We start from the raw sequence: 14,632 nt of genomic DNA on the forward strand, positions 1-14,632 counted from the left end.
TTAGAAAAATAGAGAAGGTAAAGGGACATGAAAACGGGGACAGGATACGGCACTGTGTCCTATACGATATTTACCATTCTTGCTCGCCTAATGATTGCACTTTTTTGTCAAAAAAATTGACGCAAATTCAGGGGTGCGATCATTATACGAGTTAAATTTCTCCGTGAAAAGAAAATTTTGTTTTCATCCGGCGTTTGCTGCGGGATAACAACAGGTCAGCAAGCAGGTGGCTGCCGCTGAACAGTGCGGGACACCAAAACAATAATGGCGGCTGGCAGAGCAAGCCGAATGCGCCGAACGTGATTTTGTTTCTTCTCATGAGTACATTACACGCATTGAAACAGTTTTTTCTCTATCAGTAATGAATAATATCGTAAATATAGGCAAGTTTGCGACAATAACGGGGCCATGTACACTTTGAGGGGACAGAAACAGAGGTGGGCGCACTTAGCTGCCAGTGACAGAAACACATGGCGGGCAAGTTGCGGCATTTGTCTTCACTAATATCCTTATAAGGCACATTTCTGCTAAGGGTGGGCGAATATCCTAGCTGCGTTACAAGCGTCGGCGTATGAATAGGGTACACTGCTAATGTATCAATGTAAACGTGGTCACTATCATTGTCGCTCGTGATTTGTTGCGTGCCCACGAGTGCAGACGAGAATCGAAAGGCGCTTGTTTTGTTGTTGTTGACCAAAATCATTATGAAGCCTACAAATAATAAAGCCAAGGTAAGTTTGGTTGTAGCTTTTTTTTTTTTCATGCAAGTGCGGAAAGTGATGAAAGGAATGAAATGGAGTATCTGCTTAAGAATGTTTGGTGCGTGCAGACTGCTTGGTATGTCTTCAAGAGTCGTTCGCATGGCATTCGACAGATGGTAAGCGCGATGATCATTAGCTAGACTTGGCACACAATATATCGCTGTGACAAGTTCTGGGTGCGATCATTACATGGGAAAGAAAAAAAATCAAATTTTGACGACAAAATTCAGGGGTGTTATCATTACGTGAGTGTGATCATTATGCGAGTAAATACGGTAGGTCCTTCTGGTGCGTTACTACAAGCAGATGTATCAATTACTACAAGGTTCTGTGAAAAACTGCCCAACCTACGGCAACACTTCAATTTCTGTGCAAAAATAAGCCATGCTGCTTTTTTTCTTTTCTGGCCATTATGTGCACATTACTATTGTGTAAATGCAGTAAGTTTTTTTGTATTCTTACACAGTGAAGTGATGCTCAGTATTCACTGCTGTCATAGGAGCTACAGTGAAAGCTCGTTAATTTGAACTTCAATAATTCGAATTTATGGATAATTTGAACTGTACAATTTGGTCCGACCAAGCTCCACAGAAGTCTATGTATAAAAAAGCCCGTTAATTCGAATGCGAGAAGGTTCCGCCACGGATAATTCAAACTATGTCCCGCCTGGCACATGGCCAGAGAAAAGCACCCACTGCTTACACACAAGGCTGTGTCGCCTCCGGAACGGAGAGAACGGCGAGAGAAGGCAAAATCAGAAAAAATATAACCGGCATGGAGTCGGCCAGAAGGCAGCGGTGGCTGCCACCTCTTCGTTCTATGTAACCTCCAATACTTCTTGCCCGTTGCGAATCTCGGAGGCTTTGCAAATCTTGTGCAGCTGCTAATGTTGTGCGTCAGCTGGCGCGGCAAGCACGAAAACACAGCGAATCAAGTGCGTCGCAGCTGCGCTTGCAATCAAGAACTGACGAATTGGGGCCTTCGCCACCTTCACATGTTCAGCGTCTTTGTCTCGGCAGTCTTCATCGGTTGTGCACGTCTGTTTTCAGTTTAGGAGGTATTGGCCGTTGCGATTCTTTGTGATGGTGTTAAGCCTCGGCTAACGTTCGTTTCGGTGGACATCGGTGGTGTGGCACAGTTGGACCCAGAGCTTCGACTTGAAGCGGCACACGCCATCATTTTCTGACACGCCAAATATCTGAAATGCCCTACTACTTCCAAATCGCAGGGTACTGTTGTTCTCCTTCACTTTCGTTAGTTCAACTTTCGTTAATTCGAATTGAAGCGGCTTCCCCTTGCGGTTCGAATTAACGAGCTTTTACTGTACAAGTTTCCTGATGTAATAGCGAAACTTGTCCTAATGCTTGTCATTGGATGAGCTGGTAATCCATGATGCCAAGAAAAACTCCTCGTGTAGCTTCTTGTTACCCCTGTTATTCTTCTACACTAAAATTTTTTTTTTGCAATCATAACATTGAGGGAATGAAAATACACTACGTCAGTGTTTTGTTAGCCCTAAAGAATATTGAACTGGCTTTTTGCTAATGAAACCTTAGAAAACATGTAAATTATAGCTACACAACAGGTGCTCTGTGCGTGAAGTCCTCTGGACTTTGCAGCTGATGTTGTGCTCTGTTTCTGCTCTAGGTGCTGGAGAAGAAAAGTCAGTACTTAGAGTTTGGAGGCAATTTAGTTCCTGTGACTAAGTCGGGCGAGCAGCTGCAGCTCCAGTTCCAGGCCTTCCGAGAGAACCGACTTCCATTTTCTGTCCGTGTTAAGGATCCTCACCAGGAGCCTCTTGGACGGCTTGCGTTCATGCGTCAGCCGCGGGCTGCTCGTGCCACAGAACCCCCTCAGGCACCTCTCTGCAATCTCAACATCGCCTTACCAGAGGTAAGATAAGATCTCTTGTTTGCAGGAAACTTTGTGTGCTTAACTTCCTGACTGTTTTGTCATGCAGTATGAAGCCTCACAGAACCTTTCGGAGCTGGTTACACTGGAGAAGAAGTATGGCTTTGTCGAGGAGACAGGCCTAGGTAGGAATATACATTTTTCTTCTTTGTGAGCTTGCTTGTCACTGTATAGAACAGCCTTTCAGCTGTGCATCAGCAGTATACCCATATCATCATCCAACTCATCCATGCTAAAGATGTTGTTGAAGGGAGGAACATGTTCTCATTGAGAACGAGGAGTACTGTGTTTATTTACAATATGAGGAGTGGAGAACATTATGCCTCATCAGTCTAGCATGACAGAATTGAAGTACACTGAGGAGCCGAAAAAGTCAGCTTAAATCCCTTCTGTCCTCCCTAGATCCCTAGGCCAGGGAAATCTGCCGTCCCACCTTCGTCCAATAGCAGCGTCCAAAGTCGTCGAAGGACCCGCGTTGAGGGTGAGGGTGCACACAGTCACTCCGGTACCTTTGTTCACTGAACACACAGAAAGGAGGGGAGCTTCGCAGACAGAGATTGTCACCCTTGACTCAAGCTGGCGTGTCTTGGTTTTGGGGATGACCCAGCAATTAGGTGGAGCGGCTGTCAAACAACCGTGGCGGTTACCAGAGTCTGTGAGGAAATGCCATAGAATGCTCTTTTCCAGGAGTTTCTTGCTCCGGTTGTCGGTGATGGTGACAGTGAACCATCAAGCAAGACTCAAATTGCCAAAAGAGGACTCGCCTTGTTGTCGCCGCAGGTCTGTCTGAGGGGACGCATTGTTAGCTTCACGAAGTGATTCGTTGCAGTGGTGCAGGAGAGGCTAAAAGGTCACCACTCCCGCTGGCTGATCGTAACAGCTCCTCCGTGACCTGGAAAATCTCGACTGGCCAGTGTGGATGAGAATGCCTGGTTCCAAGGAGGATGATTTGGCTTGCAGCAACCAGCTGCGAAATGCTGACATACACCCCAAAACATCTCACAATGACAGGCAGCAGCAAAGCAAACCATCCCACAACACGGCTCTGCACAGCGATGAAGTATCTTGGATCTTGCTTTAGACCCACCAGACTTCAAAGAAAACATGAGTGCAGAAACAGCAAATACTGCATTTCGCTATGCAAATTTCAAAGGAATTTTGTGTCGACAAAGTTGGCAATCATGGATGGAGTTCTGCTAAATGAAAGGAGATTGCCTTGGCTTAACAAAATAATAATAATAAAAAAAACCAACAAATATTAGTCTGGATCTCTAAATGCATAACGAGTTTCAAATGAGCTTGCTCATGCCATCCGCATTGCTATGCAATTTTCCCTTCTTATAGGTAACGGAAAAGTTGTACTGTTGGAGGATGAGGCTCCATCGGAGCAAGTGGCAATTTTTTTGTGACATTTGATTAAGCCTTGTCAGAGGGCAGTGGTCGGTCTCGAAGATGAATCTCGCTCCGTACAAGTAACACAACAACTTCTGGGCTGCCAAAGCCAAAAAGGCACATTCCTTCTCTGAAGCACTATAGGCTTCCTCTCTTATAGTTAGTTTATGGCTGGCACAGAAAATAGGATGTTTCTCATTATCATTGCCGACCTGACTAAGTACCACACCCATTCCCCTGTCGCTTGCGTGAGACTGAACTATGAATTCCTTTGTATAGTTTGGTGCGCGAAGCACAGGATGAGAAACTAATAACGTTTTCAAACCTTGGAAAGCGTTCTCTTTGTTCTTATCCCAGTGCACGTTACTCTGTGCTCCCTTTCTGAGTGCGTCCATTAAAAGGACTAGCTATTTGTGAATAATTAGGACTGTACCGTTGATAGTACTCAACAAGTCCCAAAAATGAACGAATGTCTGACTTCGTGCACAGCTGTTAAAAATCTCCAATTGTAGCTGTTTTCAGCTTGGCCGGCTGTCTTGTGCCCTGGCCGACAACATGACCCAGATAAGTAATCTGGGAGCAGCCAAACCTACATTTCTCCACCTTCATCGTTAAGCCTGCTTCCTTCAACCGCAAGAACACCTGCTCGAGGTGCGATATAAGCTGTTTCCAGCTGTCAGAAAAAATTGCAACATCAAGTTATGGCAATGCGCAGTCCTGCAAGTCTTTTAGGACAATATTCATAAAATTAAAGAAGCTAAACGGCATGTTTTTCAGCCTGAAGCTAAGAACGCGAGGACGAAAAGTGCCTACAGGTGAGATAAATGTGGCTTAGCAGCTGGCACTTTCTGAAAGGTGAACTTGCCAGCATGCCTGCACAAGAGCTAGAGTCGAAATGTATTTAGCAGCGCTGACTTTCGATTCGTTCCTCAAGGTTGGGTGTTGTGTACAGATGATCTCTGGTGATGGCATTTAACTTCCTGTAGTCAACACATGGACAAGGGTCCTTATTAGGGGCTTCCACAAGTATTCCACAAGTATCCTCAATGTTGGGTGTTGGGTACAGCTGATCTCTGGTGATGGCATTTAACTTCCTGTAGTCAACACATGGACAAGGGTCCTTATTAGGGGCTTCCACAAGTACTACGGGTGGTGTGTAGCCACTCTCAGCAGGCTCAATAACTCCCAACTCTAGCATGCGCTGTATCTCTGCCTCCACAATTTCTCTCTGTCGTGGAGACACCCTGTAAGGCTTTAATTTTATGGGTTCAGTTGATGTTAGTACTATTTTGTGCATTATTAGTTCGGTTCTACCTAGCCGATTGCTGAATCTGTCGAAATATTCCCCTAGCAGCCCGTTTAGCTCATATAGCTGCTCGGGTTTAAGAGCGTCCGTGCTTACTGAGTGTTCTCCAACATCTTCCAGGCTGATTGAAGAGTTTGAGGTCACCTTGCACTCATTAAACTCGGTATTAATGTCATCCAGCTCTTTGATGGCAAGGTTAATCACTCCGCTCTGCTCCAAGTATGGCTTCGTCAAATTGCAGTGGTATATTCTCACCTCCTTCCTGCGACCGGGCACTTTCAGCGTATAGTTAGCATCTGAAAGTTTCTGCAACACTTTAACGGGTCTGTCCCAGTGAACTTCAAGCTTGTTCTTTCGTGAAGGTCTGAGGATCATTACCTGGTCCCCAGCGTTAAACGTTCGAAGCCTCGCATTCCTGTCGTAATAGAGCTTGGCGTTCTTTTGTGCACACCCATGTTCTTTTCGACTAGTCATTGTGTTGCCAACAGATTTATCACATACTCTACCACTGTTTGACTCCCTCCTCTTTCCTCCCACATCTCTCAACATTCTCTGTGGGGAATGGAGTGTCCTCCCATATACTAGTTTTGCTGGCGAGAACTCTGTATCCTCATGAGAAACCGTTTGCAAAGCAAACAAAAAAGCCGGAAGACAATTCTCCCAGTCCTCCTTGTACTCGTAACAGAGTGCCCTCAAAACTCGCATAAGCGCTGAATGCCACCTCTTTATGCTATTTGACTGAGGGTGATAGATGGAACTGTGTATTAACTTTACCCCGCACTTTTGTAAGAATTTGGTAGTCAGTGAGCTGGCGAATACTGTCCCTTGATCTGCATGAATTTCTGCTGGAAACCTGACTCGGGCGAATACTATTAAAAGCATGTCTACTACTTCAGTGAAGCTGAGTTCTTTCAGAGGGGTTGCCTCTAGAAACTTTGTAGTCGGACGCAGCATGGTAAGCGGGTACCTGTTACCTGACTTTGTCTTTGGTAGAGGCCGTACTGTGTCTGTCACAAGTCATCTGGAAAGCTCTGATATTAAGGGCGATACCTTTATAAAGGATCTTTTCATGCTCCAGGTTTACCCTAGTGCTGGCAGGCGTCGCATGATCTTGCAAAGTTTTCTATGTCTTTGAAGCAGCCAGGCCAGTAGTATTCCATAAGCAATCTCTCTTTCGATTTGTTTATGCCTAGGTGGCCAGACCACCCATTTCCATGACAGAGACCCAAAAGGTCTTCCCTGTACTTAGTAGGTACGACTAACTGATCCAGAATCCTGCCCTTTTGGTCTCTGTAGTGCTGATACAGCAAGCCTCCTTTCTCGTGCATTGTCAAGTTGCGCCTAGTAATGCCTTCTTTAGCTGTTACATTTAATTTAGCTAGGCTGACGTCACTCTTTTGCTTGGCTACCATTGACTCTCTGTCCACACGTAAGAGCAGATCAAATTTCTTCACCCGCCGTGGTTGCTCAGTAGCTATGGTGTTGGGCTGCTGAGCACGAGGTCGCGGGATCGAATCCCGGCCACGACGGCCGCATTTCGATGGGGGCGAAATGCGAAAACACCCGTGTACTTAGATTTAAGTGCACGTTAAAGAACCCCAGGTAGTCGAAATTTCCGGAGTCCTCCACTACGGCGTGCCTCATAATCAGAAAGTGGTTTTGGCACGTAAAACCCCATAATTTAATTTTTGAAATCAAATTTCTTTTGAGGCTGGTGATAGTAACGACCCTGTCTCGCTTGCGAGAGCGTCGGCTGGCTCTTCCTGCAGGCGTGAACTTTGACACATGCCTTGTGATACACCCTTGTTGAGCTGGTCAGCTGGCAGTATTTCCTCAACCGCTTTTTCTCGAGTCTAGCTTGGTTTCTGGTGCCGAGGCTACCTCTTTTGCTACTTGTGCTAGAGCGGCTTTTCCATTTTCAGATGAAAGTGACGCAATTTGAAGAGGGATCACGTCAACGCCTGTACTGCACCCTCTCCAAGTTTCAGCCCCTTCTCACGCAGTAACAGCTCCAACCGATTAGAAAAAAATGCAGCTACAAGAATTTGGAAACTGCAGCCTCAGTCACGAGCTCCCCGAACAGCTCACTTATTTTGACTTTCTCCATCGGCAGACACACACTGTGTTCTTCCACAACCTGTTTAATCCATGCTACTTCTCCGGTGAAGCCATCTGCCGTGACGTAAGACAGACAACGTCCATGTAGGCAGCACTGCATCACAGTACCTGGCATGGTTTTTCATTAATATGCAGGTCATGAAGATATGGGCATAAAAGTTACATGTTCTTTTCTTTTTTTATCCACTTAAGAAAAAACTATGCTAGGCTTCCTGCAGTTCGCAGTGATATGTCTGAGTTTGTGGCACTTATAGCAGCAGATCGGTCTAAAAGATTCGAATTCCCTTTCTGCTCTTTATGGACGGTTTCACCATTTGACCTCTTATCACTCTTTTCTGACATCCTTTTTCTCTAGGCCTGCATGCTCTGCTCATTTCGTCTGCGATTCCTTTTTGAACGAATATTGTTCCCAGGGTCTATTTCGATCATTTGAACTCCCATCCTTGGCACTCAGCTTTTTACGTGTTGCGTACTGTTCGGCTGATTCGGCTGCCCTTTCCACAGTGTTTGTTTCCTCTGTCTTGCATCCACAGCTTCACAGATTGTGGGATGCTTTTGTAAAACTGCTCTAAACACATGCATTCAATAATGATGTCTCTGCTCTCGTACGATTCCGCACTTTTCAACCACTCCACTAGGTTTACCTTTAAGCCATATGCAAACTCCAGATATTCCTTGCTCACCTTGGCTGTGCTTCAAAACCTTTGCTGAAAAGCTTCGCCTTAAAGGTGGTACTTATTCAAAAGGCTAGCCTTAACCTTTGCATTATCACATGCATCTTGTGCACTGAGTCTGGCGATTGCTTCAGCAGCTTCACATGGTAACATAGACAGCAACTGCTGTGGCCATGCACTCGGAGCGAAGTTCACCTTCTCGCAAGTCATTTCAAAATTTCCTAAGAACAACCCTATGTCGTTCCCGACATCAAATAGCATTAACAGCCTGTTCATGCGGTATGATTCTGCCTCACTTGAATGTTCCAGAGCCCCTTCGCTCGCTCAAGACAACTCCAAATGTTTACTTTCAAGGTTGAGTGGAATTTTTCCTTAACTTGCAGTCTTTCTCGCATTCCTCACTGTCCCATTCCTCTTCTTTCCTAAAATATTCTAGCCCAATTCTGATGTCCTCCTCACTGGCCTGTTCGGAAATCAGGTTTAAAGGGACACTAAAGGTTACCAGAAACTCAAGTTAAAGTGGTAGAGCAATGTTCTAGAATGTCTAAGGCGTCAATATAGTCGCGAACAGAGCTTTAGTAACCGAGAAATTGAGGTAAATGCATGACACGATTTGAGACCCCCCAGCGACATTCCGGTACTAGCCCGATGACGAAAGCACTCCTCATAATTTGTTTTACTAATACTCAACTACTCGTATTAAAAATATCATTTCATTCGATTATAAGACGAAAAAAAATGCTACTTGTCTACGTCTATTCGATTCTAAGAAAAAATAACATTTTGACGTTACCCTTCAGTAATATGGGTGTTCGAAAGGTTTCGTTTTCGCTCGACTCTGCGCCGCGCACGCTTTGGAGTTTCAGTAGTTTCGTTATCGCGTCGTGCTGTGAGGGTTCTGCTGGCTCGCGAAACTTTCATTTGAAACGAGCAGCGAGAATGCCACTTCCATGTGATGCCGTGGGAAGCCCTCGTTGCTTTCCTGCTCCGGAGAGCCGGTGTCGAGGCCGCCGTCGTAGTACGCAACGACGCCGCCAGTGTGAGCCCACAGCAGCAGGTCGCGCTCGTCGGTGCTCAAATCGCTGAAGTTGAGCCCACCATCGCGAGCCAATCTGTCGGTGTCAGGGTCCATTGCGACGAGCGTCGAAGTTTGCGTCATAGAATGAAGTACCAGCTTATGGGCGTCTTGCGCTGGAGTTTGAGGTATAGTAGCGGCGCCTGGTGGCGGTGCGGGAAACGACATCTGGGTCGTGCCAGCTTGGGGGCTTGGGTCGTATTGAGCCCTGGTTGTGGCGAAGCACGTTTCTAGGCCGAGTTTTGCTTCGATTCGCACTTTTTTCTGCCCTGTTGCGAGTGCGAAAAGGCTCGTCACTTCTCACAGACCACGCCGACCACGCTGCGAGCTCGCCGCAGCCTATAGTTTAACGAAAACGGACTCTCCGTGTGCCGTGGGACGTAATGTGGGACGTAATTCGCTTCTCCTTCCGCTAGCCACCATACTCGCACTTTCGCTCTGCTGTCGGCTCTGTCTTGGCTCTGTTTCTGGCCGCGCGTTTGCGTTTTGCGCAGAAAAGCCGCAGCGCCGTCTGCGGACGCCGTTCTACTCACCGATGGCGCAACGTCACTATGAGACCATGATGTCAGTACTCCTCAATCGGAGGGTGGGCGATTTGAACTGCGCTAGAGGTACGCGGACGCTTCAGAACGCATTTTCTCTTAAAATAAGTCTCTCCTTGGCACGAAACAAGCGTTTCAAGGTTCCTGTGATGGTATTTCAACAGTCCACGTTGACTTAATAGTAACCTTTAGTGTCCCTTTAATATTTCCGATTTCATCATTTCCTTCTGTACTTCCAGCCCCAGTTCCTCACCGACAACCAACAATTCGTCTCTCAGCAGTGTCCTGAAGTCCACAATTACTGTTTTACTGCCTTGGTCCTGCTCGCTAAATACAACTAGGTAAACACAACCTAGCTAACCACCAACAATCCAGCTTCCATACTGTTTTAAACTGAAGAACCACAAAATGAAGCCTAAAGAGTCAAAGCAAAAACCAAGCACTCACGGCAAACACAGCACCGCCTTGCAAAGTCAGTCTCACCGCTGCCAGCCAGTTGTAAGAGTTGGGGTCGGGCATGTCAAAAGGGGTAGCTGGCCCATGCTGTTGTCCCGACTCATCCACGCTTAAGACATTGTTGAAGGGAGGAACATGTTCTCATCGAGAATGAGGAGTACTGGGTTTATTTACAATATCTACATGAGGAGTTGAGAATGTTGTGTCTCAAAAGTCTAGCATTACTGAATTGAAGCACACTGAGGATCCAAAAAAGTACGCTTAAATCCCCTTTGCTCTCCCTATATCCCAGGCCAGGGAAATGTGCCGTCCTACCTTCGTTTATTCGAAGCGTCCAAAGTTGTCGAAGGACCCGCGTTGAAGGTGAGGGCGCACACAATTACTCCGGCACCTTTGTTCATTGAACACACAGAAAGGAGGGGAGCTTCGTGGACGGGGATTGTCACGCTCAACTCCAGCTAGTGCATCTTGGTTCCTGGGATGACCCAGCAATTAGCTGGAGCATCTGTCAAACGACCGTAGCGGTTACCGGAGTCCGTGAGGAAGTGCCGTAGAACGCTCTTTTCCAGGAGTTTCGTGCTCCCATTGTCAGTAACGGCGACAGTGAACCATGAAGCAACACTCGATCCGCCAAAAGAGGACTCGCCTTGTTGTCGCCGCAGGTTTGTCCAAGGTAACGCATTGTTAGCTTCACAGAGGGATTTGTTGCAGTGGTGCAGGAGAGGCTAGAAGGTCATCACCCCCGCTGGCCGATTGTAACACTGCCTAGGCTGTAGCAAGGTGGAGAGTTGGATGAGTTGGTTGACATTGCTTTTTCTTGCAGCTCAACCAGCACAATTTCTCTGTGCTTATATGCCGGTTGTACTGCAAGCAAAATGCCTGCCAAGACCTTTTGGTGGTGCATATTAACACTTGCAGATAATTATCAAGGAGGGCTGATTGGTGGTGTGCTATTGGCTTTTTGCGATATGGTCATTGTGTGGCCTTCAACTACTGCATCGTACTGACAGTGGTTTGTTGTGTTGCGTGGCCACTATGTCCAATTTCCATGATGTAACTAGCCTCATGCTTCACGTATGAAATCATTCATTTTGTACTGGTCACATCAAAAGATTAATTAATTACATTTGTTTTGCTCTTGAGAAATTGAGGATTGATACCATAATTACAGAGTTCACACTTACTAAAGCAAGAAAAACATGGAAGACACAAGATGTTTGTGTCAGTACTTCTACAAAATGTCTACATTGGATACATGTAGGCTCAGCTGGAGCATACTTTTGATTGTCAAAAATACCCCCATCCCCAGTTGGCTATGTCCGATCTCAAACACTTCTGTGGAGAGTTGAACACATTAATAATTTCATAGGTAGCTTAATTGACCAGCTACATAGCTCTGTTCTAAAGTTTTCTGACAGCAGATTTACTCTATATGTTAAAGAATAATGCTTAATATTGCTTCTGTGCCAGCCAACAAGGCTACTTGCTTGTTCACATTGGTTTTGTTTTCTGAAATGATTCGTAACACTGAAGAAAGAGGTGCAGTTTTGCTTATTGAATTTTCTGTGATGCTTACGCAATGCAGCCAAGCCTGAGCTGATCCACCGTGCAGATCTGCGACTCTCTGACATTGCGCGAGAGCTGGGGTCAGACTGGCCAGCATTGGCAGCACAGTTAGATGTGCCAGAGCAAGATGTGGCATCCATTCGTACAGAATGCCCCAGTGACCTGGCTCAGCAAGCACTGTTAATGCTCCGACTCTGGATGAAGAGGGCTGGGGGCCGTGCCACAGGTCAGCCTATGCTGCTTCACTTCTTCTGTGAGAGGGCTTTGTAAGCAAATATGTGACTGATGAGACAGTGAGGACATGCTCTTCATTTATTCATGTTATAATCTTCGTTCAGTTGCAAATAGCTTGGAAGTGCTAATAGCCGCCTTAGGAGGCTGTTCAAGCCCTGTTGCTTAAAAGCAAGTTTTAGCACTGTAGCTGATGTTAGGACCTACAGTGAGATGATTGTGAACAAATTTTGGCATGTTACTATGAGAGAAACCTCCATGCGGTACACTTAGGGTTTCATTGAAAAGACATTTATGCTGTATTATGCTATTCTGTTACACATGTGGTACAACGACAATGCATGGCCCTTGCCCGAGGTAAGTTTTTCTGAAATTCCAGAATGGAAATCAGTGTACTGAGGGTGTCTACCAACCGGGAAAACTGGGAATTTTCAGGGATCTTGAATAGTCTGGAAAGACTCGGGGAAAACTCAGGGAATTTGTGCTTTAATCAGGGAAAATTAACTGTCATTTTATTGAAAGGGAACGAAAGTCACCCTAGTGCTGGCTCGAGTAAAAAAGAGGAATTGTAACGAATTGTATTTGACGCCGTGTCATCGGTTGGAGGAGTTGCCAGTGTACAGTCAACAACTGATTTTCTGGACACCCCATTTTAGGGAAATTCCCTATGATTCGAAGGGCTTCGCAGCACCACCACGTGCCCATAGAGTAAATGCATAAAAATGTCTAATTTCAGATGCAAGAACAGAGCTGTCCAATTTTCCGGACTCTTTGCCATGACCACAGGTTCGAAACGGCATTAATCAAAGCCAACACCGCCGTTTTGATTATCTTGCCGCCTCGAACCACCGCTCTTGCACGCAGATTCGCTGGCAGCCGTAGCCACCACCGCGGCAACGCGAGGTTTAGCTGCTTCGACATTCGCTATTAAGGTTCTTGCCATTCGGTGCCGTGTTTTTCATTGAAAGAATTCGCCACTGTCAGTAATGGCACTGACTCCGCCTTTGTAATCCTCACGATTGGCTTCGAAGCTTAGAAAGCATGGCGCGTTGCATAATGCCGGTTCCCGAATGACAGCTTCACCTCAGCACAGGGATGTTACACGGTGAAGCATACATAAAGTATTGCGGTGAAGCCTAAAGGGAAGCTGAAGAGTCTGTCGAATTCAATAAGACGCTCATATACGGATGCGGGAACCTTATAAACCATGTAGGTAAAATTTGGGGGTTTTTTTTCAATTAGGAGCGACGTATTCGTCGGTTAAAATTGCGCCGTAGCTCCGCCCCCCGTCGAATGCCGTGCGCTGCTGTTGACGCTGACGATGCGAGCGGAGACCGGAAACCGCGGTGTTGTGACGTCAACACTAGTGTTCCGTTCCTTCACAGCCTCCGCGACCGTGCCTGACCGTGCTTGTTTCTGTGTGCGTGCCATCGTAATCTGCTTCGATCGACCCTGCATTCCTTTGTTGGTGCGTCTGCGTGTATGTAGAGTGGTAGTCAACGTGCGCAGCATCAACTGAAGTGGTGGGCCGATCATGCCGGCTTTCTGTGCAGCCTACGGTTGCACGAACACCAGCGGCTGCGACGATGTTGTCTTCCGTTACTTCCCACAAGATAAGAAGCTTTTAACGAAGTGGGAGGCTGCTGTGAAGCGAAAGAATTTCAAGCTCTCAAGAACAACAGTGCTGTGCTCCAACCACTTCTGTGACGACGATTATCACCAGAATTTATCATTAATGCGTGCGTTGGGTTTGCCAGTCAAGTCGGCTCGTCTAAGGCCCGGTGCAGTGCCGTCAGTGTTCGCGTACACAAGGAGCTCGTGATGGCAACAAGACCTATTAAAAGTGAAGTGTGTTTAAAATGGCATCAAAGACTACCAAAGAAGCATTTGCACTCATGAACACATGCAAAGAACTAGTATCAAATTACCAAGTGCACCTTAGCTTGATACATTATCAAGCACGCAGCATGTATACGGCCAGCCCTGCAATTCGGCCTGTGCAGTTGCTGCATATGGCCACAGAATGAGAGAGGACTACTTGCCACTAGCAGGCTTTTTAAACGCAGCGCGAAAAGATCGGAGCAACGAAAACAAAGACAGCACGAGTGTGGACTGACTGATGATAACTGGTGTTATCAATGCAAACGCAGTGCAAATGTAGAGTTTGCATGTGCTGGAAAGCCGGCGCACGCCAAGACGCTACGCTCCCCCCTTCTCTCGCGCACAGCAAGAAACCGACCGTCTCACGTAGCAGACGGAATTCGCCGCCTTTACGACTTCGGTTACGAGTAGTGTGCGGATGGCGCACAGATGAAGGTCACTACACGTACTGCATGAACAGGGAAGCTTTTCACGCGTTTAAACCGACTTTGTAGATTGCCGACAGCTTTGGACAGCGCACAAATGCCGACGATCGCATCCCCGCTTACGTTCCACGAGGAGGCATGCAGGAACACAACACTACAGTTGTTTGACCGGAAACGAGCTCACTAGATAGGCGAAAGATCGGCGAGATCACTAGATCGCTTTGCAAAAAACATACTCACCAAAGAGCATTTCCAACACGAGGAGATCCCAAGACTTCGCTTTCGTTCGCGTCG

At 46.6% G+C, this 14,632-nt stretch overlaps 1 protein-coding gene across 1 annotated transcript in view; it reads left to right on the forward strand.

Annotated features, from left to right (window-relative positions):
- Positions 1–14,632, forward strand: part of LOC126548445 (uncharacterized) — a 338,395-nt gene that overhangs the window by 186,182 nt on the left and 137,581 nt on the right. The window contains exons 31-33 of the mRNA XM_055063629.2: positions 2,409–2,654; positions 2,722–2,797; positions 11,821–12,027. Coding sequence (XP_054919604.1) covers positions 2,409–2,654; positions 2,722–2,797; positions 11,821–12,027 — 529 coding nt within the window. The remainder of the gene's footprint in view (positions 1–2,408; positions 2,655–2,721; positions 2,798–11,820; positions 12,028–14,632) is intronic.

Source organism: Dermacentor andersoni, chromosome 1 (genome assembly GCF_023375885.2).
Source record: "Dermacentor andersoni chromosome 1, qqDerAnde1_hic_scaffold, whole genome shotgun sequence".
NCBI lineage: Eukaryota > Metazoa > Arthropoda > Arachnida > Ixodida > Ixodidae > Dermacentor > Dermacentor andersoni.